This window comes from Crocodylus porosus, unplaced genomic scaffold (assembly GCF_001723895.1).
Source record: "Crocodylus porosus isolate Cpor-Errol unplaced genomic scaffold, CroPor_comp1, whole genome shotgun sequence".
In the NCBI taxonomy this organism is placed as follows: Eukaryota; Metazoa; Chordata; order Crocodylia; family Crocodylidae; genus Crocodylus; species Crocodylus porosus.
The window spans coordinates 73,064,158-73,091,304 of record NW_017728949.1 but is presented as its reverse complement, the minus strand read 5'-3'; the positions used below and the strand labels follow the sequence as shown (position 1 = coordinate 73,091,304).

At 40.9% G+C, this 27,147-nt stretch overlaps 1 protein-coding gene across 3 annotated transcripts in view; it reads right to left on the bottom strand.

Annotated features, from left to right (window-relative positions):
• Nucleotides 1-4,260: 4,260 nt before the first annotated feature.
• KYNU (kynureninase) overlaps nucleotides 4,261-27,147 on the bottom strand; it is a 112,466-nt gene continuing 89,579 nt past the window's right edge. For all 3 annotated transcript variants that reach the window (XM_019554204.1, XM_019554203.1, XM_019554202.1), the window contains 4 exons: nucleotides 12,829-12,881; nucleotides 10,762-10,847; nucleotides 6,884-7,114; nucleotides 4,261-4,704 (listed from right to left, as the gene is read on the bottom strand). In XM_019554204.1, the coding sequence (XP_019409749.1) occupies nucleotides 4,552-4,704; nucleotides 6,884-7,114; nucleotides 10,762-10,847; nucleotides 12,829-12,881 (523 nt within the window). In that variant the 3' untranslated portion in view covers nucleotides 4,261-4,551. The remainder of the gene's footprint in view (nucleotides 4,705-6,883; nucleotides 7,115-10,761; nucleotides 10,848-12,828; nucleotides 12,882-27,147) is intronic.

Here is a 27,147-nt window from a genome sequence, read left to right as displayed (position 1 = left end):
ATTAGATGAGAAAGTTCTGAATGTGAAATCTGGAATTTCTTCTTCTCCTGTTTCCTTTAGCACTTGAAGGTGACGTGAGCCCCAATAATTAAGAAACCCTGCATAAAAATAAGTTGTGTAGATAGATGACAGACAGAATCCCCTTCTCTAATACTGTTACTAATCCTTTTTTTCATTTCCTAGATGTTTTGTCATTGTACCTGAGCATATTTTTCTCCTGCATCCAAAGACTCTTGCAATCTTGCAGTTTAATTTAAAAATGTAATTTCTTCAGACCAGCCTAGAATTGAATCTATTCATAATTAGAATCCAATAGTACTTAATACTGAATTTTAAATCTGAGATACAAGACACTAGAAGCATTTGGGTTGTATACAATTAATTATTTTAGTGTCTAATTATTTCTGATTTTACTCTAACAATGATAACTTGGTGTTGGAATTGTAGTCTATATTATTCATTTTTATACAGTAGCTTTTCCACTTGATAGTCTCTCACTAAATAATATGTAAAATACTGACACCTAATGTTAACTTTCAGTATTATGCATTTCATAAAACTCTTAGTATTAGATTTTTGGGGAAATAATCTAAAATAATTCACCAAATGGTAATTTTACTTTGGCAAGATATGCATAGCTTCTGCTACTTAAATATGAAATGCTGGGGCACATTACAGATACCATATTAACTATATACTGCATATGTAAAAGGAGGGAGCGGGTTACATTTGTTTTACTATTCAAAACTGACGGTGAAGAATTTTAAAAAGCTATACAAATTTCAACACATGGAATATGCCACCATATTTACAGAAGGTCTTAGTTAGCATCTGTATACACTTTAGAGTGCCACAGAAAAGCCAGGTACTAGTTACCATTGTTAATAAACTGTTTTCAGTGAGAAGTTGATTTCCATGGCTGGGTACAAGTCAAGTCAAGTCAGTCCCAAAGCTGCTGAGACTATTGGGGAACCTTAGATGCTGTAACAGCCCTCCTAGGTTAGTTGAGTTGCTTTGCATCACTGGTGATTCTTTGGGCAGAGTGACACCCATGTCCTCTCCAGGTATGGATGATGGTTGTCAGCTTGCAGCGAGCTCATTTTGTTACCTATCAGCTCTGCGTTCCTGAGGGAGCCCTGGTACCCAGCTTGCTGGACTTACAGAGGACTTTTTCTAGTCCTCCCCTCCCACACACACACACACACACACACACACACACTAACCAGAACTAAGCAGAAGAAAAGTTTAATAGGCATCTCGGGCTGTACATTCCCTGGTCCCAGTATGGGAGGCCTATTTAACTTGATTGACTAAAACTCAGTTGCTGGGTTAGGGAATGCTGAGCCAAGAGACTGAGTCAGAGAGGGTATGGGTGACATTTAAACAATGGTTAAGGGTTTATCACAGCATCCAGCCCATTGGAGCCCTGACCACAAATGCTGTCATACTTTTCTTGGGATGACTGGTGGAAGTCCTCCCCACAAAGTTTATGAACACTTCAAGTAATCCCCTTAAGTATGTTAAAGGACTACAATAAGATCTGAAAGTCATGCTAAGCCGAGGCTTATTCACAACAGGTAAAATACAAAACACTGATGCTGACTTCACAGGACAAGCATAGCTAGGCCATCTGAGAAGAAACATTGTGGTATCCCTTCCAGTATATCTTTTATATTCATAATACTTTCAAGCTGGCTCCTAGGTGTCTGGCTACTCCTTAAAACTCTATGCTTTTTCTGCTTGTTAATCATTTTCTTGAGATATTCCAAACCAGATAACCTATTGTCATTGAAAAAGGTAATTCATTTAGGGGTGACCAGAAGGGTTTGGGAGAGACATTGTTTCCCCTAGAGTTCTCTGGTGTAACAAGGAATAACGGTCACAAGTTATTGGAGAATAGGTTTAGATTAGACATCCATAAGAACTACTTCACAGTCAGGGCAGCTAGGATCTGGAACCAACTTCCAAGGGAAGTGGTGCTGGCTCCTACCCTGGGGCTCTTTAAGAAGAGGCTTGATGCCTACCTGGCTGGAGTCATTTGAGCCCAGTTTTTCTCCTGCCCAGGCAGGGGGTCGGACTTGAAGATCTACAAGGTTCTTCTGACCCTACTTCTATGATTCTATGATTTAAATTGAAACTGTTTATATAACAGAATTTTCCCTGTCAATTATGGCTTGGGACCCTCTTGATTTATACAATTAAAAGAATGGTTTAAAGAGGCTGAACTAAGGGCATAAGAAACCTGTAGGGAAGCAAAGAGTGTGCTTCAAGAGAGAAAAATCTCTCTGATATCATCCACAGTTGTTTTCAAGAAGCTGGGAGAAACAGATCGTCTCCCTTCAGTGACAGTGCTGGGAATGTTTGCTCCAGCTGAGCAAGGAGGCATGCTCTAGCACCCCCAGGTTTCTGGCCTGGGCCTCTGCAGACATGTGACAGCATGTCTGCAATCAAAAGTAAATGTCTGTTCACATGCTTATCAGTTCAATCTATGCAGTTTTCATTAACCTGTGAAGATTGAATCAATTCAGTCTTAGGCTTTTTCACTGTTTGGAATTAGACTTATACTAGTAAAGGTGCTATGTCTGTACCTGGCCCATGAGGAGTGGGAAGAATTTTTCCTTTCCTGTGCAATACACAATCCGACAAACAATGTAAGCACACACTTAACACTAACAAGAAATTGGGTAATTGTAGTACATTTCTAACTTTAGGGCACTTGTGGCAATTATTTCTCCATTCCCTGCTTTCCTCCCTTTACAAAAACATTGCAAACAAGAATTTTATAGTGAAAATACCTAGTCTTTTAATCACTAGTAAAGTTCAAGCTGTTATTATTGATAAAAGGATAATAGAGCTGCAATCAATAATCCAGTTTTGCTTATAATATAAAGCCTCTTGATGTCATCAAAAGCTCTTGATGAAGTCACAGCTTTTCAGGTAGATGAGAACCCTGTATTAGTCCTTATATCAGTTTTAGACTATAAGAAAGGGTACTTATTTTTTGCAGGCACAGATAATATCAGCAAATGATTTATTTTGCAGTTCATCTTACATGAACTTACCACGGTCACTGAGCACTACATTCCCTGAAAATGTGATAACATCATTCATAGATATCACCACAACTGAGGATTTAAAGTATCATGCTGCCATCCTCAGGGATGGTTTCAAGTAAAGAATGATACCATAAGGGTATGTGTTCTATTACCTGAAATCCTAGGGAAATGCAAAAATGATCCAGAACCATGGGTCCTCATTCTTGGTTCAGATCTAATTTCAGGGTTTATTGGGAAGAGGAACAGCTATGTTGTTCTTGCTTTCCCGCACTCAGGTAGAAGCTGAAATTTAGAGGCAGTACCCCATGTACTCCCCAGGGGACCTGTAGACATTTACTGCCAATAGTTAAGAACAGCCAAAAAACTTTTCCTGAGCTTCCTTCAAAATGTTAAATTCAAAGAAAATAAAGCGCTGAAGTACCATTTAGAAGTTGTTTTCAAGACCAGAAATATGTATTTCAGACTTGAAACAGGAAGTACCAAACACATTAGGAGAAAGCCTGTTACCAGGAGAATTTAATTTACCCATGAGATACATAGAAGCTGTGAATAAGTATAAACTTTCAGCATCTTGATTCCTATTTATGCTAAGCCATTATCTGCAAGAGAAAATTGCATTGATCAGACTTGCGTTGGTTTTTAAACTAATGCAAACCTTTGAGTGAACTCATATTTTGGTTTACAGTGTTTTATTTTGTTTGATCCATTTCAGCTCAACCTAAGTTTCATTTAAAATAAGTGACCATGTAGCCATTAACACTAGTTTAATGAAATCTGCTTAAGACCATTTAGTTAGTGAAACCAGTGCAATTGTCTCATGAAAACATTCCCTAAAGCCACTTAAACTATGGAATAGCTTAAAGTGGGGTCTTAAAGTGGGTGTAAACATACTACTGTTGACAGGGTGTGTCAGCAAGTGAAAATTCAAGCATTAGATCTTTAACCAAACTATACATTCAAAATGTATGGACCTTTTAAGAGATTTACCATGTGCCAGTTAATGGTTTTCCAAAAAATAGCTGTTCGGCTTCCTTTTTTTTAAAGATATACCTATTTATTTCCTACAGTGTACAGTTAAATAAAACTGACAGAAATTACAAATGCAAATGAGACTGCAACCTTTAGGTACATTATTGATTTAATTTCCCTTCTTTGTTCCATCCATCACATTATTACCGTACAACAAGGATTTTTATTTTTTGTGGTCTGTAACAGTTCATCTGTACTTCTCAAGCCTAATGGAATAAAACTATATAAAATGTTTGGAGAAGCCCCATTAAAATGTACAAAGCATGCTAATTCATGGAATCAAAGTCAAAGCAGAGTGGAAATATGAGCTTTAATAAAATGTATGTCTGTTGTAAATAACTATTCAAGCATAGTCTTTTTTTTTGCAAATTGCATGGAATGTAGGCTAACCTACTAGAAGCACAGAATCGCTCAAAAGGATAAATGCATCTTAGTCAAAAATAGATTAAAAGATACAGCCAAGCCATCAATAAGAACAGGATAGTGCAGTATTGCTTGCTCTTTGTTTTGAAGATGTAATTGCAGATCCCAGGATTTCAATAAATCTGTGCACATCATGGAAAGAATTGTAGAGAGGAACTGGGGCAACACGAAGAGCATTTGGTTCTCGCATGTCACACTGCAAAACAGAAAAAGAATGCTGAGTAAATTAATGTCACATTGTTTATTTGTCAGAACAAAATGCCAAAAATTTACTTTGGCCTTACAGTCAGGCGAGCACACTAACAGAAAACTAAATAACCCTGCCCCTGCCCTAAACCGCAATCACCGCAAGGTGGATGCAGAGAGAATCTTGTGATTATGTCTGAAGTCTGGGTGAAGTTACACATTACACTTAAACCACTCAAAATCCAGGCATCTGCATGTTAAAACTTGTTAACTCATGCTAAGCACCCTGGCAGGAACGGGCTTATTCAGCTGCTGGCTGCTCGCACCCAGCAGGGTCTGCCCGGCCTAGCCACTGCTGCCCCGTGCTTGAAGACGGCTCCCCTTCTTCAGCTGCTGTCTCTGAGCACAGGGCAGCTGTCGTGCGAGCGACCCCCCTGTGCTTGGAGCAAGCCCCGTCCCGGGAGGAAGGGGCTTATTTAGGTGCTGGCCGTGGGGTCTGCCTGGCCGGGCCACAGCTGAAGCTCGGGAGGAGAATAATGGGGATTGAATAACCCCCCTCAGTGGCTTGCCCCAGCACAGAACACGCAGCGGGGGCCAGCCCCATCCCCACCCGGCAGCTGGAGCGTCGAGCCGTGAGTGCCTGACGGGTGGAGCCCATCATGGCTTCCTTTCAGGGGCTGTGCTGTGCGGCCGGCTGAGCAGCTGTAGAGCATGGCGGCACTGAGGGGGCTTGCGGGGCTTTGGCCCCAGATCCCAGCGCTGCCATGCGCAGCCCAAACCCACAGTGCAACCCCTCACTGGGAAAGGGCTCGCTGTCCCCCACAGTGTGACAGGAGCTGCCGCCCCCCGGATAGACTCTGCCTCTCCTGCTGCAGCAATGGGGAGGAGGCATGGCCAGGCAGGGCCCTGGTGGGGCAGGGACAGGGTTTTTCCTCCTCCCTCTGGCTTCCAGCAGAGGGGGCAGCTGGGCCCTGTTCCAGGCAGAGAGCCACCCGGCTGCCCATGGGGTAGTGGGGAAACTAACTCTGCTCCCTGCCCCACTGCCTCAGGGGCCATGGTGCCCCCCTGCTGCAGCAGCGAGGTGGGAGTGCAGGCAGACCCAGCTCAGGTCCCTGCCCGTGGCAGGGGGAAGGGGAATTAAACCCCTCTCTGGCCAGTTCAGCCTGGGTTGGCCATGCCCCCCAGCACAGCTTCCCTGCAGCCCGGGGCTGGCTCTAGCACCCCTGGTTCCTGGCCTGAGAAACCGCAGGCACGTGCCCACATCTCTGGGATTTGGCCGAATCGAATCAAGGGACAGTGATCCCAATCAACTAATCAAATCACTGTCCACAATTCTGGCCAAATCTGAATCGAATACGGCCTGTTTTGCACACCCCTAGTGTCTATGTCTGAATAATCAGATCTTCCTGAATCTTTTCAAATCAATTTGAAGGGTTCCAATTCGATTCAGAGACATTAAAGGGTCTCCTGATTAGATTCGGATTCAGAGATTCAGCCACACACACACATTAAACCTCTACTATTTAATCCTCTAGGCACTGCCGCTGGTAATAAAGCTGTGCTGAAGAGAACACAAAGGCAAAAATGATCCTGACTGAATATAGTCTAACGGGTTATCTACACAACGGGAAAATAGTGTCCACTTGTTATGTTCAGAAATCAGGATGAACAGCTACATAAGTGCTTTTTATTATTCCATTAATTCAGTGTATACAAATCTAAAATCTTTACCTAAATTAGCTATGTGTCTTCAGTTAACTAAATCAGACCAGAAATATCAACAGAACAGGATTTTTTGGACTGAATCTTGGCACTTTCTGTTTTTCATATAATCTCTTACTAGTCCTTATGTGAGTAAAGAAAAGCAGCTATGTAAAGAATGAAGAATATTCGTGGGAATGACTGAGGTAGGACATTATACAAATATTTCTGGATCTCCAAAAATTCAGTTTCAACTTAGCATGGAAAGATTGTATTTCTGTAACCTGAGTATTAAAAAATTCCTTCGTGTCATAAATGATAAATTTATCATCTGTGGGTCTCATCCAAAGCTTACTGAAGTTAAGTGGAGTCTTCCATAAGCCTGAATTGATGGGACTCTATAGGAATAATAACAAAGTTATTTTGGTGCAGTAAATTCATAAAAGATGGCACAGAAAAACAAGTGATATGGACAATGATTTACTCACCGCTACTCCTCTCTTATTCAGCTCTGTAAATACAGATTTGATTGGAACAGAAAAAGCTAGAGTGAGCTGACATCCCCTTTCCTCAATCTGAGGTGGTGTAATAATTTTTACAGAAGGTTTCTCTGGATTTGCTTTGTCCTTACTGTAGTGATGCTTTATCAGGTATTCTAAGTAACCAGTAAGAAGAATAGATTTCCTTCTCAGTACTTTCATTGTAGTTTGAGCAAAAACCTACAAGAAAACAATATAATTAGGAAGAAAATGCAATTACTGCTGTTGAAAACAAAACCAACAAAAAAGAAACCTTTCAAAGAAAGATGAGACCATTTCTGACCTTTCCAATAACGTTCATAATTTGAAGAGCCACAATATTCTGAGATACTGCAACACTTACTCATACTGAGCGGCAGCTCTCCCTACAGTATGGGTAATACCAGTGCTACTCAGTGCAACACAGATTACACAACAGTACTTTGAAAATGCAAGAACACTATATATGTTATAATTACCAGATGGAAAACGCTTCCCTACTTACTATTATAATAGGTATGAACATATTCACATGTGCACACAAGAATCTACACAAACAAACTGGCAATTAGAAGAGAAGTTATCTGGTTTGTATATATTAAAATGTACATAAATACTGCAGGACCAATAAGTCAACTGTATTATAAAAGGGTGCTGCTGGTCCAGGACTGTGAAAGCATTAGTGGGTTTGCTATTTCTAAGCATTCAAAATTTGTGGATCGTCATCTGTGCTTACTTTATCCCTAAAAGTAAACATAAATGACGATATTCTGCACCAGATAAAATATGGCAGTGCTGTCTGTGGATGTCTTCAAAACTGTGTCTTGGATTACCATGACATCAGGACCCAAACCAAACTTCTCGTTTACCAGGCTGTTGTCACCCGTACCCTGCTGTATGGGTGTGAAACCTGGCCAGGCAGGCACACCTGAAAGCGTTAGAATATTACCGTCGGTAATATCTTGGGAAAATCTTCCACATCAGCTGGAAGGACAGATGCTAGAGAATAAACATCAAAGCACCTGACTTTCCCTGCAAAAGAGATTCTGGCCCCTAAATTCTAGTTGGCTAAGCTTCCCATTGGCTGTAGCTACAAAATCTCAGCATGGCTGAGACCCTTTAATGAAATGTGTGCCCACATGATGAGGCAATTATACTTGCTTTCTGGAAGGGAAATTTGAAAACAGTAATTAATGTGTTTTAAGCACTTGTCCAGGAAAAGGAAGACACAGGTTCTAGGGCCTCCTTACTGGGCTCATCTACACATGTGGCAGACTGCTCAGTTGTTACTGTGCAGTCATTTATTACTTGTTTAACCAAGTGCTAAATGACTGCATAGTAACCAGCATTACTGCACAGCCCCATCTCCTCATGGTAGCGTCACTGTCACGGTTCATGCCTGGTCACGCTATGGCACTGTAGCAACGAGTTACGGCACAGCAGCTCGTTGCTACTGCTCTGTAGCATCTCACGTAGACATGCCCACTGAGATGGAGCTACTGGCTTAAAGCTCTTTGATTTCCAAGCACAGAGCTCTACCTGCCAAGTTACAAATTAGGCTTTTTCTAGTGCCAGCTCCATCTCTGCTTTTGAAGCCTGGCCCTTGGCAGCTAATGGATGGAGATACATATGGCCAAGAAGAAGAAAATACCCTATATGGTGTGATGCTGCTCTGCATAGGAGCAGATACTGGGTTGTAGCCTGAACCCAGTAGAGCAGGGACTTAGGTAATACTCTGAAAGTGCTCCTTTGCTTGCAAATATCCATTGTACACACCTAAATATGATTCCAGTGCTGTTACGGGAATGCTACCATAGTAGGAATAGAAATCTGCAGGATGTGGCTGCTCATGAAGAGACCTTATAGTATCAGAGGTGGAATGTGAAGGAGGCAGGAGTGACCAGGGGGTCATTTCCTGTTTGTACCTACAAGACCTGACATATTACAGAGCTATTACATTTTACAGGGGCTGGAAGGATGCTTGGATCCTGTTCATAGGTTGCCTGTGTAAGCCTGTTTATTTAGGCTTGATGGAAGGAATACTTGCTCCTCCTTCCCTCTTCCCTGGGTGGAGTTTTGTAAAAAGACTTTTTTAATGTGACCATGGAGCTCTCCCAGCTTCTCCATTAAAAAAATTGCTAGTGCCATGACAGTTACTTTAAACCTTACTGAGGAATAGCTGCATTAACACTTGAAATCTTCATCGTTTCCATTGGAAACACTGCCTTCTGCTTATTGTGTCCTGGTGGAAGATGGCATACAATTTCACAAGCCATCTTTTGCCAGACATGAAAACTATTCTGTTTCCCACTGTATAAGAGCAATTATCACTGGGAAGTCCTGATTGTGCCAAAGGGTAATGTAGGCATGAAAAGGGGAGTCAATGGAAACTGATCAGCTCTCATTGTTTGAGGCTCCCTGCAGTGGGCTAAATGACATCAACCCACACAAACTGAAGCACCGACAGTCTGGGTCATAGCGAAATAGTTTTTAGCTTATCTCTAAGGTCACATAAAGTTTAAAAATATACTGAATGCTAAAGGACTAGCAAAATAAATTGTCAGATGGAAAAAAGAATCATTGCTGTGCCCTTTTGCAGCCCTTCAGTATAGCATGTAATGCTGGAGAGAATGCAGGTGGTGATTTTCTGACTTTGTCTACTTTATAGGTCTAAGGTATTATTATTTTTTACATAAAGAAAGTAGGTGAAAAGATGGTGTGTGAGAGTTCTTTTTATTCCACCATTGCCTTTACCATTAAGGCTAGGGCTAATAAAAAGGTTTCTGAAATCTTTTTAAAAATTATGCTCCATTCAGGTGACAGGTGACAGAACCTTGCTAGCCAAGTCTGTTTTAAGTCCAGGTGTTAAAAGTAGCTTCTGAAGACTGTCAGTACTGCAGCAAACAGAAAGCAATATAAAGCTATTATTTTCATCTACAAAGGCTTCCTGAATACTTTACACAACTTACGAGTGTAGGAGTAAATTTGAGCCATCACAGAGTCACGGCTCTGTCTGCAGATGTGACTGTGCCATTACAAAGCACATCTAAGGGGTTTCTGTACATTTTCCAAAGTGGGCTGAATGCTCTTCTCAAAGCTTGATCATAGGAATATCTGTATATGAATCATGCCCTTTCTATACAAAGATGGGATTAGATACCTTTGGCAATAATATAATTTCCCATGGCCAAACATGACCCAGGATTTCATGCATGAGGAAAGTTCACACTGCCTGGGCCAGGGAAATACCATCTTTCCACGTATTCCCCTAGAAAACTAATTTAGTGCCAAGACATATTCCCTTTCCACCTCCACTCTGTCTCTCAGCCCAGTGGTTTCATTTTCAGGAAGACCCCAAGGCCACCTTCTGGGGGTAGATGTGCTGCCAAGAATAAGAGCGATCAGTACCAGGTGCAAACACCTACTTTTTGAGTGGTCAGACTGTGCTTCTCCCACTCTGCTCTCCTGATAAGTGAATTAAGAAACTATAGGAAGGAACTCTGTGGAACTTCCTCACATCTTCAAATTGAAATTGTGCATTGACTCAGTGCCCGTCAGTTACACTGATGTAAACCTGGAGAAACTCCAGTGAAGATTATAGATTTGGCTACAATTTCCATTAAAAACCTAAAGGAGAGGCTCCTGAGCTAGATAAATGTAATCCTGTTTTTGCATTCAAATGAATCCAAACACACTGAACCCAACCAGAAAATTTGAGAGAAGTCACCAGGAAGTGTTCCTAATTTTATATTTATATTTTGCAAGACACAGTGATGATGAGAAATTGGGAAATCACTCAATATTTTGTGCAGATTTCATTTAGAGTCATGAAAAATATAATCACTTACCTCTAAACTTGCATGTAGAGAGCAAACTAATAAAATTGGAGGATTTGATAGACGAAATCCATTGATTCCTGGACTTAGCTGTAATTCTGGAAAATGAATAACTTTGATTAGTTTCATTTAAAAAAAAGATCATTTTGAAGTCCTTCCTCAAATCCAAACTTTTATTAAAGTTACTGGCATCTCAGGATTTGAACATTAATGTGAAACATGTTTATGAACAGTTAATATTTTTCATTCTTTGGATTGGAAATGCCCAAAATTATCCAATTATAAATTAAAATTACTATAGCTATTCTTAAGCCAGAATAGTTTATCTCACTGCCATGAACTAGGAATATCTTCACTGAAAGTCAGTGTGCTACTTCACTGCAAAACTAAAGCAAATGAAGAAAGAGTACCATGCCATATTAACAGGAAGCAGTAAACATATGGAGACTGCAAACTGTGCTATGCAGTGCTCCATCTGAGCTAAGCAGAGTCCACTTCAATCAGCAAAGGAATATGTACAAAAGAAATGTAGTATCAATGAGCTGCTCATCTTCATTAAAGTTGAGAAGTGCTTCAATTCATATTATAGAACTTTTGGGAGCATCTGAACGGCAAGCCAGATGTTGACTATCACTGCTTTAGGCTCTGAAATGTCATTACATCAGTCTAAGAGTGCATCCTTTGAAACACTGACATTGTGCATCTTTTCAGGGCAAAAGCAAGATCTTGTGGATGAGAGGAAACACTTTTTATTTATTGTAAGGACTTCCTAATTTCATTCTTACTGCCGGGCTTCCACCTCTGAACTGCCCCTACTTAATGACTGTCTCTCACTATATGAGAGCTGGGGCCAGGGAATAGAGAAAATATTAAGGAAGGGATAAACTTAGTTTTTCTTGTTTTAATATGTATTAGAGGATGACTCATGCCTTATGCTCCAACAAGACAAGTCCAATCTATCTTTCTATTTTGCTTAGAACTTTTGTAATATCTCAAAGACTTTTGTTTTGTTTTCTCTTACATCTCACCGATATCTAGGGAAGAAGAGTTAGTCAAGCAAAACCAGTAAAGCTTTTACCTAAAATCAGATTCTGCTAGCTGTATTCATTTTGTTTCTCATGAATTACACTTCTGCTCAACATAAAAACTCTAGCTTTTTGAGACTTATAAGTAGGGTGAGTATATAATTTTGAAGGAAATCTGGGATGGGGGTCACCATACACACACACAGTCCCCAATCTCACATGTGCACACCCCTTCCCCCCAAACCTGTGCACACACTCACACTCACACACACACTCTGAACTTGCAGCTCCCAGAAGCCCTGATGACGGGGCAGGGTGGGGTGGGACAGTGCAGAAGCCTATGGCCAAGCTGCATCCCCACCTCCAGAGGCTGGACCCAGCTGAAAGTAGCCCCTCTGTCGCACCCGCTAGGCTCCACCAGCCAATGCCTCCCCATCACCACTGGCAGCTTCCCAGGGCCACCATACACAGCCTCGGCCTTGGCAGCAGCCATCCTAGATCACCCGGTGCAGGTACCTGAGCCCCAGCCTCCTTCTCTGGCCCACCTCATACTGGCCGATCCCTGCTGCAGGCAGGAGGAATAGTGCTCAGCCCAACTCTCCACCCACCCCCCAGCCGTTGCTCAGGAGAAGCTGGGCCAGGCATGTACAGGTGGGGTGGAGCCGCCAATCTGGGATTTTTGCTTCAATTTTAGCCAACTGGCAGGGATGGTTTATGAAATCCGGGACTGTTCCAGCCAAATTGGGAGTTATGCTCACCCTACTATCAGCATAGTCACGTAGGTGTGTTTGTAACTTTTCCCCATATTTCACATCTATTTCATGGCCTTTTTTTGCTGTGTATAGTTGTCCACAATATCCTGAAGCAAATAGCCAGGCAAACAAGAAAATACATCATAGTAATTCTAGTGGTTACTTTACTCCCTTCAGTGAAGCTGCAGTATGCATCTGGAATGAGTTCGGTGTAGCATGTATAACACCAGTAAGCGAAATCTTTTCCATTGAAATAACTGGTGAAAATCTAGGTACATAGCTCAAAATAGAAATATACATACTGTTTTCCATGAGAAACCGAGTTTTGTAGTCATGGCCCCACCAGCCTACCAGCCTAAATTGTTGAAAAAAAATGGGGGGAAAAACACACAATTATGCAACATAACATTTAATTCTGACATGAATAAGTAACTTCTGAAATACTAATCAAATTGTATAGAAAATACAATAAGTTATGTGATTTGGTATTGGGAACTTACATATTTGTACATTTCTTTTTAATGACTAAATGGTAGCTGATAGTTTTAAAGCAATTAATCTCTTCGTTTTTAATTCAGTTTACATATTGAAAATAAAACTGAAAAATTTCCAGTGTTTTTATTCCAAATATTAAAAGCACAAACTGAAGTCTCCTTTGATAAACATGGAGGATGTTATAAATTTGACTTAATACCACAAAAGCAAAGATATGAACAATAAACAAAAGATAGGTAAAAGAGTCTTGCTTCATCTTTCCATTACTGTGTTACACTGGGAATAAAATATCAGATTATAAGACTGTTTGTTACTTAAAACTAGGATTTTTGTTTTTAATCTAAATGAGGTCATTAAACTTTTTAAGGCAAAAATATGAAAACAATTTATGAATCTTTTCCAAAGTGATGATTTTGCAAAAATTAAATAACATGTGAAAACACCAGAATTAAAGGTTTTTAAGTGTAGTAGAAAATATTTTGTAGCCGGTACTTGCCATAAACCTGACTGATGTGGCCATGCAAGGAACTGGGTGGAGTAAGATAATTCCTGAATGACTTTCATATATGTTGGGCCAAGCAGGCACTGTGAACCCAGTACTTTTCCCCAGGCTTTGTTATCATTGGCTTCCTTTTCTTTACACTAACTAGCATAACAGAAGCTGTTAAAGCAAATTTCCAGCTGGAGCAACCAAAGAACTCTTATGAAAAAAAATTCTACTCTGCCATACTCTTGGACAAGCCAAGTGACATGCTTCCCCTTACAACAGCCAGATTGCAAAGTAATAAATTACTTGCGGCTAGACTGATTTGTAACCCTGCATATAAAGAATGTTATATGAACTATGTACAGTGTCAGATAAAGTACTTTACTATCTAATTTGGATAACAACATAGATTTTATGTTTTACTCTTGCACAAAGGTTGCTGACTCGCATCTAATGATATTATATACAGTGGAAGTGTGAAATACTGTGTTGCTGAGTAATACTTTTTCCTATTTGAAATCCCAGGGAAATGACTGGTGATCCACCTGTTTGCTTCAGTGACATGTTGTTCAGTCAAACATAATATATTTCAACAAATCATAACATATCTACTACCTACTACTCAGACTAATGCTTTGAATTATAATGGATATATCAACAAGCATTTTATATGCACTTTATAGCATCTTTCAACAAAGTATTTTACAATAAAACACATTTTTACTTCATATTATCATTAAAATATCACATTGAAATCAATGGGGTGATATTCTGTATGTTCCAACAGGCTTAGTGTAGTACATTCAGTGTGAAGTATACTACCAAGAGTAATGCTGTGTGAAAAAGAAAAAACACACTTAAAAGATTTCTCACTGTGTACCACATCCTGAAGTCTTTATTCTAGCAATAGCAGTCAACAAGAATGCTCCCCAAGCAAGGAATAATGAAGGGCTGAAGGACCAGACTTCAGGTTTTAGTTCAGATGAGAAGCTAATTGGAATTATACCTGAATAACTGGATTCTATGAGACTGTGAAACTGCCTTAGAACACAATTTCTTCCTGCGTTGAACACAACTTGATCTTGATCTTGGAAACTGAAATTTTAGAACTTCACAAAAATGTGGTTTTAAAAATCAGTAAAATTGATTTTGTGGTTTTTCCATTTTGAGAGTATTATTACATTAGAGGTGGCTCGGATCCTATATGCCATCACCAATCCAATGGTCTTTGTGGATGTCATATTATTTGACATATGATATGTCAATAATATGACAGAGGTTTCAAAGTGGTGGAATTTAAAAAAATCTTCAAAAATAAATAGCTTGCAGTATATAATAATCCATGAAAAATTTGAAATCAGGGATGTCACTGATTGTGCCAAATTTTAGTTTGACATGATGAGAAATAGTTGAGGTGTTAAACCCTAAATATAATAGTTTGTAAATGTGTGGTAAAAATAATATGGACTAAAACTGCAGAGTAAGATGCTGTAATCAAAGTTGTTATTAAATAATTGCTGTTCTGCCTGCAAAGTGAATGTTAAGAAGTAGATTAGACACCTGAAATATTCTTGTTTGGAAAGTCTGAGTTATTTACCTGTAACGTTTATTTTTAAACTGGATCCAGGATTCTGGAAAAAAACGGTGAAACAGAAAAGGAAAAAAAAAAGATAACCTTGTACTTATAAAACACTTTCCCTAACCAGATTTTCAGAATGAAAATGTGCTGGGAGAACAGCTATTATAGAGTGTGCATGTCTATTTTGCAAACTAGGTTAGAAAAGGGTGCTCAGATTAGATGAATTAGTTCTATTAACATGTTTTTAATAAGCTCTGCTGAAAATGGAGTTTGCCTGGATCGTTACTTGAACATACAGGACTGTCCATCTTTAAGACTTTTCAAGTTTTAATATAATACAATTAGAAATATTTTATAATAAAACACATGATCAAGATAGGTGCTAAAAGGGCATCCCAGAAAGAGGAACATAGAACTGTGTTTTTTTAAGCTTGCTTTGACATTGTGTTTATGTACTGTTTTTAGGACCTGATGGCTAGAAAATTATATTTAAAGATCTGCTTTTAGGAATTGGCTTGTAGGTAAAGTAGATATACATTAGAATAATGGTTCAGGGTAATGGCAAGGGTTAAATGGTTTCTAAAACCCTCTCTGTGACAAAGCTTCCTTCAAGGCCCGCTGCGTCTGAAGCCAGCAGACACAAAGGCCAGGAAACTGAACAAACGTACCACACTGTTCTGTAATATGAGATAGGGTGGTGTTAGGTCACAGTGCCCAACTGTAGAGTCCTTGGAACTTCTGGTTTTGGTGGACAGGCCAAATTAAGATATTGGTAAAATAACTAAATTAAGATGTGTGCATGTGATGGATTTGCTGGAAACAAAGGAATATGCTGACAGAACAGAATGTAGACAGTATAACAACTATAGGAAAACCAGTCAATAATGCCCAGGATGAAGAGATATTAGAGGGGAGAAAGAATAAAAAAGGAAGGATTTCAGAGTGGCAAAGGGTCCCTGAGAGGGAAACCCAAAGCCACCATGAACAGAGGCCACACCACCAGCCTATCTCACCCACCCGACTGGAAGAAGGGTGGGTCTTGGCCTTCCATCTCCAGGCTTATGACATCTGACATTAAAGAGAGAACCACAGGGTGAAGCTTGCATGCTGACTAAATGTACCTTCCCTCTGTGACAACCCTAGGACTAAAGATATAGTAGATATAGAATTGAGGTGGGATATAGTAGATATTGAGGTGGGTTATTTTGCCTACATTATTCTTATCTGCTATCACTGTGTATCAGTAAAATTAGCCTATTATCAAATGAAAATATTGTGGTTAGTCTGAGCATTTGGGTCTGCCCAGAACAAGGTTTCTGGATCATAAATCCAGTGCTGACAGGGCCCTGGCACATGTTCACTTAATGGTGCAATAGGATCTGTTCCCCAGTCCCAATAATCAAGCCTTCTGCTATGCCATATGTGCAAGGCAGGGTGGATGATATTGTGATTAGGAATCCAATCCAAACTGTGTCATTACTAATTGCCAATGCAAGTAGTCCTGGACTCTCCCTGGACTGATGATGATGATGATGAAGAAGAGAGTGTTGCCACCATGGGCAACTGATGCCTTCTGAGTCAGGGGGGCACTTGCCCCCCCCCCCAGCAGCCAGTCAGCAACCTGGGATGTCTCCCCCATAGCTGATCATGCCAACTGAGGAGGGGCCCGTCTGATTGTGCCGACCCAGAAGTGCCAGTGGTGCTTCTCCTGGCACCCTAGCTCAGGTCGGTGTTCTCAGGGGGGACACCAGCACTCTTGCCTGCCCCGCCACCCAGGGGCACCAGCACTCTTGCCTGCCCTCCCACCCATTGCCTAAGTGGGGAATGCTAGCTATCAGGGGGTGCACTAGTGTTCTCAGAGGGTGTATGTGCACCCCTGTTCACCCCCTATGTGTCACCACTAGTTGCCACATTCATATGTTGGAAGCACGAAGGCCAGAAAGCTAGCAATGGGTAGAATGGTCAATGTCAATAAGACCTTGGGCTTCTGAAGGAAGGCTGTAAGGGCATTCATAGATGATGTGGTCAGCCACCTGAGCCTGAGCATTACAGCTGGAGTCAGTGTCATTGCAGAGGCCCCAAGAGAGCACTTAAATTGTCCAATGCCTGTTCTGAGACGGTTAAGAGCAGTCCAGGCCCTGTAGGGCAGCTGCCATCCTGAAGGGCAGAAGCTGGTATTGGGGATGAAGTTCTTTAGCTGAAGTTCTTGTGTAGCATATTTCTTGCTCCACTGATGAGAGGTCCATGCTGTAGGTGACACACCATCTGCAGATTTAATGAGCTTATTAGCCTTAGTGGAGAACAGGTTCCAAGACTTCAGGTGGTAGTTGGTTTTCTGGCTTGCGACTACTAGGCACAATAGTGGTCTGGATCTTGAGCTTCGAGGCCTAGTGTCAGGGTAGCAGCTTGTCTCCAGATGTCAGAAGGGAGAATGCCTGAGAGGCCTGGCAAGCATTTACCAGGGGTTGGTATAAGGCATCTGGTAATGGTCCTCATGAATGCTGTTAAGGCTGGAATCCACTAACTTAGTATGTGTGCTCCAGCCCTATACTGGTGCACAGTACTCAGCAGGAGCATACACAAGTATTGAAGTGGAGGTGTGAAGTGTTTGGAAACTTGCACCCCAGGTGGTGCCAGCAAGGATAAGAGCTCCTCTGCTGTTAACCATAGCTTGGACCCCTTCCACATGCTGGTGGGAGATAAGGGTCCAGTCCATCTTGACTCCTAAATAAGTAACAGTGCAACAATGTTCAACTGTCCAGTTGCCAATCTTGACTTTTATTTCTTTCTTTGCTTAGTTGTTATTTAGGTGGAAGGCTGTTGCCACTGGTTCAGTGAGCCTGAGCTGGAGATGCCATTTATGGAAGTAGTCAACAAGGGTGCTCATGTCTGATGCCAAAGTGGATTCAATGGCTTTCCATTGCTTGCTTTATTTGGTGAGAGCCAAGTTGGTATAGCCATATTTCTTGGACTGGGTGTCAGGCAGGTCAACAATGTACACATTGAAAAGCAATGGAGAAAGTACCAAATCTTGTGAGATACCTTTCTTAAGACTTCTACGGTGGCTTTCCTGTCCATTGATGCTCATGAGACTGAAATTGCAGTTCTGAATCATAAACATAATAAAGCTGATGATCATTTTGTCAGGTATCATTTGGAAGAGCTTGTAGTAGAGGCCATGGAGCCAGACAGTTTCATATTCAGTAGTGAGGTCCACCAGGAGAGCTTTGACTTTCTCCCAAGCCTTAAAGCTCTCTTCAGTGTCTTGAGTAAGTACAGTTACCAGCTCCACTGTTAACCTTCCACATCAAAAACCATCCTGCTGCTTAGTGAGGGTTCTTGTTGCATTTGATGCATTTGAAGATGAACTCCCAAAGTCAAATGATCATCATGTCCTCAGAGTTACAAAGAAATTCGGCATGTATGGCATCAAGCCCCCTGCACTAGCAAGTAGAAAGCCAGGTGCCTAGTGAACTGGTTCAGTCCTTGGGCAGGGACTGACAATCAGCTGATTTACAGTCTCGGACTGGGATTACATTGGAGCCAGTTCAAGGCTCTGGTGCAGACTTTGGGCTGAGATAACAAATCAGCTAATTGGCAGTCCCAGCCCTGGAACAACAATAGTGTGGGATGCATGATCAGTGAACCCTCCTTGTATCTAAATTCTTTCTCAAGTCTAAAACTAATCTATTTAAAAAGGGAACATACTTTGGTCCATTCTGTCACCCCCAAATAAAGCTCAAATTGTAATGTTTTGGGAAGGATAAGAATGTTTGCGGGTCTCTAGCAGTCTTCTGAGGTATGCTCAGATCTACATTTTAAATGTTTAATACCTCAGATTAATGCCCACTGTTACATGTTTGATTTCACGATACAAATAATATATACCATTAAGAACTCTTAACATAATTTCATGGCCCTAAAGTTGTCCCAAAAATATTATCTCAATTGATAAATCAGGAGGCAAAGACAGATTTGTAGAATGAAAAAGAAATGCTACAAAGGAACATCATTCTCTCATTTGTTCCTATTTCTCTTAAGCATATTTACACTAGGGAAAAATCCCTTCAGTAAGTATTTTTATTTAGCTCAGTCTTTTCTCTCATCTGTGGGTGAAGCACTGGGCATTCATAACTTGAGTTATTTCATTTGTAGTTGCATTAATGATGCAAGAGAGTGGGATATAATGATCACAATATATGTGCTGTTTAGATATCAAAAGAAGATCCAGTTACAGAACACAGAAGAAATGCAAAAAAATTCCTTTAACCTTTGTGTCTAAGTAACAGATGATCATGCTATTCATTTATAATTCACAGCCTGAAGAAACATAGGGTCATTTCCCTTCTTGGGCAAAAAGAAAGAAAGAAAAAGAATCTATTCAGAACTGAAACAGAAAAGAGGCAAACACTTTAAATGTAGCCTGAGTTTTACAATACAGGACAAAGCTTTCTAAGCACCATTTTGGTGTTACATTTTGTAAGGAATTATTTTAGATATCCATAGGAGAGTGTACTTAAAAAGGTACAACAGCAATGCAGTGTAAAATTAGTCACATTAAACATTAAACTTTCAAACTTTACTGTGTAGGAGATAAAGGGTTGTCCTTTAGTCGTGAAATTACAATGTTGCATGAGAACTTCTTATGCTGTCTTCAAACTGGAGATATGTATATACTAAGGACTTGTACAGATGTTCAGTTGCTGCTTTCCCAGGGGGAAAAAAACAGAAATGTACAGATGTTCAGGCTTTTTATTACACAGTAAAAATGCCCACTCTAGAAGAAAAATAGTCTAGGAACAACCAAGGTTTCATAGTTTCATAGTAGCAAGGGTCAGGAGGGACCTGAACAGACCCCCTAGCCTGATCCCCTGCCACAGGCAGGAATGAATGCTGGGTTCACAAGACCACAGCCAGGTGATCATCCAACTTCCTCTTGAATTTGCCCAAGGTAAGGGCAAGGACCACTTCCCAGGGAAGTTGGTTTCACATTTTGGCCACCCTAACTGTAAAATATTGCCTTCTGATCTCTAACCTGAACCCTAATTCTCCATCAGCTTATTGACATTGTTCCTTGTCACCCCAGGTGGTGCTGGGGAGAAAAGGGTTCTACTTATTTGCTGTTAATCTCCCCTGATGAGTTTATAGGCAGCCACCAGATCCCCCCTCAGCCTCCTCTTACTGAGGCTGAACAGGTTCCTCTCCTCATAGGGCCTGTCCTGCTGCCCTCTCACCAAGTGGGTGGCCCTCCTCTGAACTCTCTCCAGGCTCACCACACCCTTTTTAAAGTGCGGCGCCCAGTACTGGACACGGTACTCCAACTGCAGCCTGACCAAGGTCGCATAGAGGGGGAGTATCACCTCTCTGGACCGGCTTGAGATGCACCTTTGGATGCATGACAAGGTATGGCTGCCCTTGCTGGCTGTGGTCTGGGATTGGTGGCTCATGTTCATCTTGAAGTCAATAATGACTCCAAGATCCTGTTCTGCCTCTGTGCTTTCAAAAGGGGAACTCCCCAGCCTGTATCTATGCTGTGGATTCCTTCTCCCAAGGTGCAGCACCCTACATTTGTCTATGTTGAACCCCATCCTATTCTCATCTGCCCACTTTTGTAGTTTGTCTAAATCTAGTTGCAGCCTCTCTCTCCCTTCAAGTGTGTCCACCTTGCCCCACACCTTAAATCACTCCCAAGATAGTTTCTCTTAGGACAGTGAATGTACACGCTGTGGCAGCTTGTCTCAGAAGAGAACATAGTCCTCCAGCATTCCCCCACCCAGGAAGATGCTATGTCACTCACTGGACTCTGCTGCTCCAGTAGAGAGCAGAGCATGCCACCTTCATAATCCTTATATTGTGCTGCAGGGAAACACAAGCTGGTCAGTCTGGGTCAGTCAATCAGGGCTGGTCTATACCTTGCTGCCATAAACCACCAGGCAGACTAAGGGAGCATACAGCACACAGTGTCAAAACTTCAAGCTCTCTACTCTGCAGGACCTCACCATTTGAATGTCTGTACATGCAACTCTAGTTAAATTTGTCTACTAGGAGGACAAACCGGGGAGTTTTCTCCTAGGTTATTTGAATGTGCACACTAAGGTGGAGTCTTAGTGTGCTCCCTCAGTGTGGCACATCAGCAAAACAAACTTTTGTAGTAAAAGTACAGCTTCTCTGATTCAACTTTATCTAAACTCAGGATAGTATGAAAGACTATTTTGACTATTTTGGTCAGGATTGCATCTTTTTACACCCATGACTACAGAATATTTGGCATCAATTAACAGCAAAACTTTGAGGCTGGTCTGCACAGCTTGGAATAACTAGGGAGTACTAGCTCTTCATATATTTTTATTATGCACCAATAATGAGTATTTTAATTCCACTTTGGAAGTAGATTAAGCTAAAGCTCAAAAGGCACTTTTAGCAGAGAAAAAGCTAAAGCATTCATGTGGGAGTTGAGGTGGAAAAGCTTTTCCATTTCAAATTCACACCCTAATTTATTTTGCAATGACTTACCTGTATAGGGACGACCTTATATAGTTCACCTATGCTTAGCTATTTCATCTTAATATTTTACAGGATTGAGGAGGATAAGCAAAATAAGAATAAGGAAGAAACTGGGGGTGAAAATTAGGAGAAACTAGATCAGAGAAAAAGAGATTTATCTCCACCCTCTACCAAAGATATGCCTATTTTTAGAAGGAATTCAGGACTTTAAGAGCTTGAAATTTTGAATTTTATCTCAACATGCCCATTTCTGCAATCAAGATTAGAATGCAACTAGCATTTCTGGAAATAGCATGAGAGCCTATCCTGTAGAGCTGGCCAAAAACATCTCAAAATTCAAATGAAAAAATTGATATGATTTTTTGCTTTATTTTTTTTAAGTGCCAAAATTCATAAGTAGCATGGAAGCAGAACCCGGGTCTCCTTCTGGGAAGCTGCCCTTCTCACTGAGCCACAAATCCAGGCTCCCCTATTGGCCTCAAGTGTCTTTCATTCTTGATTTCCCATTGGGTCAGCACCAGCAGAAGAGGCAGAGAATGCCATAAACCTGCTTATCTTATGATCTGATAAATATGATAGCGCCCTGGAAAGTGGAAGATATGAATCCAGGTAACTTCATGGTGAAGGAGACCCTAGAACCCAAGTCCCCCCTTCTAGCCTTAACCACTAGGTGCAACCATAGGTAATTGTAGTCTCATAGTCCAATAATTTCAGTCTTTTGCATACCTGGGTATGCTCTGTTTGCTCTTTTTAACTTGTTAAAAGTGTTTTTTCTAATCATTAAGGATATGTGACATTAATATTGCTATAAATTATTAATGTATCCTTCTCTCAGAGCTCACTAAAAAAACCCAAAGCATACAAACAAACAAAGAAAAGCCCCTAAAAAGAGTTGTTTCTGCAAAAGTAGAAACTTTTCATATAAAATAGCTTTGAGGCTTTACTTTGTCCAAAGGCCAAAGAAATATAATTACATTATAGCAAGACTATAGCAGAATTGTGGAATTGTTTGCATCGTAGTAGCATTTGAAGTGAACCCTTTTTTCCCATTTTGTAACTTGTCTTATTTAAAAATGGCTAAACTGACTTTCAGCCCAGCAGCAAATTTTAACAGTAAGCTAAGTCTAAATCCCTCAAAATCATTTTATAATCCAAGTACTGACACAAACTTTAACTAAGCTGTTGAGATGGGGGGGTGGGAGGGGGTAGTAATCTAAAATATACTGAACTCCAATCATCATCATAATTTTTTTCTTAAAAAGTAATTGCTCATATCGATTTTAATATAACAGAATAACTGGAGGCAGGATATATTCACTCTGTGAGTAAAAAACCTAGGCTGTTTGGTCAGTCAAGTGGAAGCTGATTTTGAGCTGATAGGTCTTTGGAGATAGGGGGTGCATATGTCCTCCTCTTGAATTGATTTTTTCCTTGTTAGTCTTTTAGACTCAGTACAACTGGGAATATACCAATCTCAGAATTTGTCCCTCCATATTACCCCTCCAGGTCAAAACAAAAGGAGATTGAGTTCACTTTTATAACAGGAAACAAGTTTCTGTGATCAGAGTATGTGAAAGAGAAATGGCCATTGTGCTTGGAATCCAATCAGGGCTTGGTGAATTCACATAGAACTCTTTGGGAAACCTCTAAGGCATTCATGATGAGGGACGATAATTTCATTCATAGTGACCAGACAGAGAAAAGGAATGATCAAGCTGCAAAAAGAATTGTAGTCTAAACTGTATCCTAAGAAAAGATCTTAGAAAAACCCAACCCTCTGGGGCTAATGAAGTTGAATTAAAGACAGTTAAATCAGCTTATGAGCAACGATTATCACAGAGTGCTCATATATCACTTCTACTAGCCAAATATCAGATATATGAAAAGGGGGAATTCAGCCAGAAGTATGTTAGCACATTTACTAAGAGGAAATCAAATCCCCTGCCCAACATCAGAAATTAAAAATCGAGCAGGGAGCCAATTTACTCATAATAGAGATATTAATAAAGTTCTCAGTGATTTTTATAAAGTATTGGATAATGCCCAATAATATTATGGTGATAAAGAATTTAATATGCTGTATTTTTAAAGGAATTCAGTAAATCTTTCCAGGCTGTTTCAAACACATTAAATTAAGCAAGGAGCAAAAGCGACAATCCATTCTCAAGATATTTATGAAATGTGACTTCTGACTTAAAGGAGACTTGGATGGTTTTGACTATTATGATACATTTAGTGAACTATTCACACTGTCCTTAATCCCTTGAATGAATGTTGGAGGGATTGGTGTCTCGATAGATTTCTAAATAATGTATACATCTGACTAAATCTAGTGAGCTGTGCTTTCATCGGTCTTGACTGCTTTTGAATAGAGCAGTCACAGGATTAATATCTTCAATCAGATTGCAACTCTTGTTAATCAGAATTTATGAATTATGAGGCAATTTGGTATGTCTGTAACAAGTTTCAGCCCATATTAGGATTTGGCTGGAACTACTTTAGTACTGCAAATAAAGTTTTTAAAGGCAGTTGGTGTGGAGAGGTGCCACAGGGTATGTAAAATGGTATGTAATTTTTTTACTTCTGATGATGACACATGGGAAGAAAAGTATCCAGCCTGAGTTTATAGGCTGGGAAATCATTGAGAGATGACATACACAGAACTCTCTTTCAAGGTCATTTTAAAGAGGTCATTTTAAAGAATCTCTCCTCAAGACAGAGTTGCACTTTTGTTTGTGTGCTTGCATTGTAGTAACATGGCCAAAATTATTCAAGACACACATTTGTGTCTTTTTTTAATGATACTTACAGCTTCCTTTTTAAATAAGGACTAATACTCACAGGAACTTTAGATCTCAGTAAGAAATGCTCAAATTCATCCAAGTGTCCCAATTGCATCAAAATATGTAAAAGACTGGAAATCAGCACCTATGTTTTTAATAAAATGAACTCTGTGTTGTGAATGAAAAGGATATGGAAGTAATGGCAAACCTTAGTTTTGGAGCAAAAAATGTTTTAGGACTTAAGTGTATACTTTATTTTTGAAGGACAACAATTAATAGAATATATATATATATTATATATATATAAAACATCTATTTATTATTGGCATGTATGTATATCTATATATACCCCTTGTCATATGGACTGATACTTATTGTAGACAACAGACTGGATTATATCATAATTCAGGGGTGTCAAAATCACCCCAGGCCCCCTAGGCTGGATCTGAATTATGAAGTCCCCTCACAGGCTAGATTCACACAGCCAAATGGTGGGGCTTGGGTGTTGGCAGGGCATGTGATAGGAAACAATCAGAGATAAAATGGCACCAGTGTTCGTCATTCTGGGTATCATCTGTGTGGTTCTATTTGTGTGGAGCCATTTGGTCAATGAAAAAAAGGATATTATCTGACACCCTAATAGTGACTCCAGGCCTTGTTACATGTTGGACTTTAAGCTGTTCAAATGTTGATTGATGTTAGTGCTAGCTAAAGTTTGGAGCAGTCACACCTTAAGGCTAAAAACCCCCTTTGACTGTCCCCCACCTGCACAGCTGTGACTTGCCATTAGAGAGCTGGTGAACAGGAGCCTGACTACAAGCTATAGCTGTGAAATGCTACTAAAGGGCTGGTGAGCAAGGACAGACTTCTATCCCTGCTTTAGGTGAGGAGACATGAGAGATGGGTTTGGGGCAGGGCAGGAAGGATGGAAACATGAAGCTTGGAGGTAGATAGTTATGGGTAATGAAATGGGAGGTGGAAGGGAAATGGGGGAGGAATTGGGGGGTGTGAAATGAAGGAAGTTAGCCACTGAAAAATAAAAAGTTTTTAAAAAATTACAAAGAAATAAAGAAGAAAATTAAAGAAGGTTTCATGTTTTAATACATTGGGATCTGGGAATTGGAACATGGGGAGCACTGATCATGCTTCCCAGGGTGGCTGGCAGGTGGGAGCAGTGAGGGAATGTGTTTTTGGGGGAACTACTTCCCCTGGCATAGGAAGTGTGTCCAAGCTCATGGGGACCTGATCCGCCCCCCTATCTTGTCATCACCCCCCCACAAGACCCCACTTGTGGATCCATTGTGCCCTGTGACCTGGCTAGCTGGCATATGCTCTGTAGACTGTTTGCATGATGTTGTACTCCTGGGGGTGGGAAGCTCACATCCCTGGGGGGGAGGATAAGTAGGTTTAGTGCCAGAACCGACCCCCAGAGGGGGTGGAAAGTTTGTCCACACACAACAGGAGACTGGGGAAGGGGACGTAGCAGCCTGGTATGCTAGGAAGCTTATCTGTGGGGAGTGGCCACATAGTAATGGAACGTGAGATCAGAGACAAACCTCCCTGGAATGGCATAACTTTAAATTGCCTAAAGCATCCTTAAAACTTGTTTCAGGTGTGAACGTGTTGAAAACCCAAGGTTTAAGCAGCTGCCTAAAATTAATGTGCAACAAGGCCCTCAGTGTAATTGTACAAAATGTGAATAGCCAGCCTAAAGGTGCTCTTACAGGTTACTTTAAAACTATTTTTAAAGCTGTGGAATGCTGTGCTTCATAAAGTTAAAACAATTTCAGAGCAGTCATAGGCTAAGGCTCAATGCAGTCTCAGACCTGCATTACTATGACTTACCACTCAAGGCCCTGGCTGGGAGGGTTGTGGGCAAGAGCCAGGACTCCTGTGTGGTAGGAGAGGAGCAGGGAGAGTGGCTTGTAACTCAAGATGCTGTGACTCCCTTCGCTCTGCGGCCAGCAGGAACCAGCCAGAGCCCCAGCTGGGAGGGGAAAAGTCTTGAAATAAAAACTGTTTGAAGCAAACAGACAGAGGGTGAAGTAGATTGAAGTAAAGAGAAAAGACTGAAAAAAAAAGAATATAAAAATAAATTAATAAAGGGCCAAAATCTTATGTACGTGTCACTGAATTGGGATTGGGTTGGGTTTAGTACTGACACCAGGACAGAGCTGTGACCCAGTGGGCTTGCTGCATGCATTCCACACCAGGACACAGCTGAGACCAAGCGAGCTTGCTGTATGCCACACCACAGCAGAGCTGAGACCCATTGGGCTTGCCACAAGCATACCACACCAAGGAAAAACTGAAACCCAGCGGAGTATGGTTTCCATTTTTTGGCTCATTCCCTTCACGGAAGGAGGTTTGCTTAGCTAGTATTCCCCTATTCTACATAAGCTGGTGAAACTGCCAATGAGCTCTGACACCCAGGAAAAAGAACGACTAAAGTCCCAGAAGGGGACATGGTGAGAGAAGGCCTAGTTTGCCAGGAGTGGGTACATAAGATGGACCGGAGCATCAGAGGGAGTTCTCAGCAAAAAAGGCAAAAAGAAAAACTTCGCTGATGATACCAAAATGTGGGGTGAGGTGAGCATGCTAGTAGGGAGGGAAAGACTACAGCAAAACTTGGATAGGTTACAGGGGTGGGCTAGCAAAAACAGGATGCGCTTCAATACTGACAAGTGCAGGGTGCTGCACTTGGGCAGTAGTAACCAGCAGTACACTTATAAGATGGGAAACTCCCTTCTTGAGAGCACGGAGGCAGAAAGGG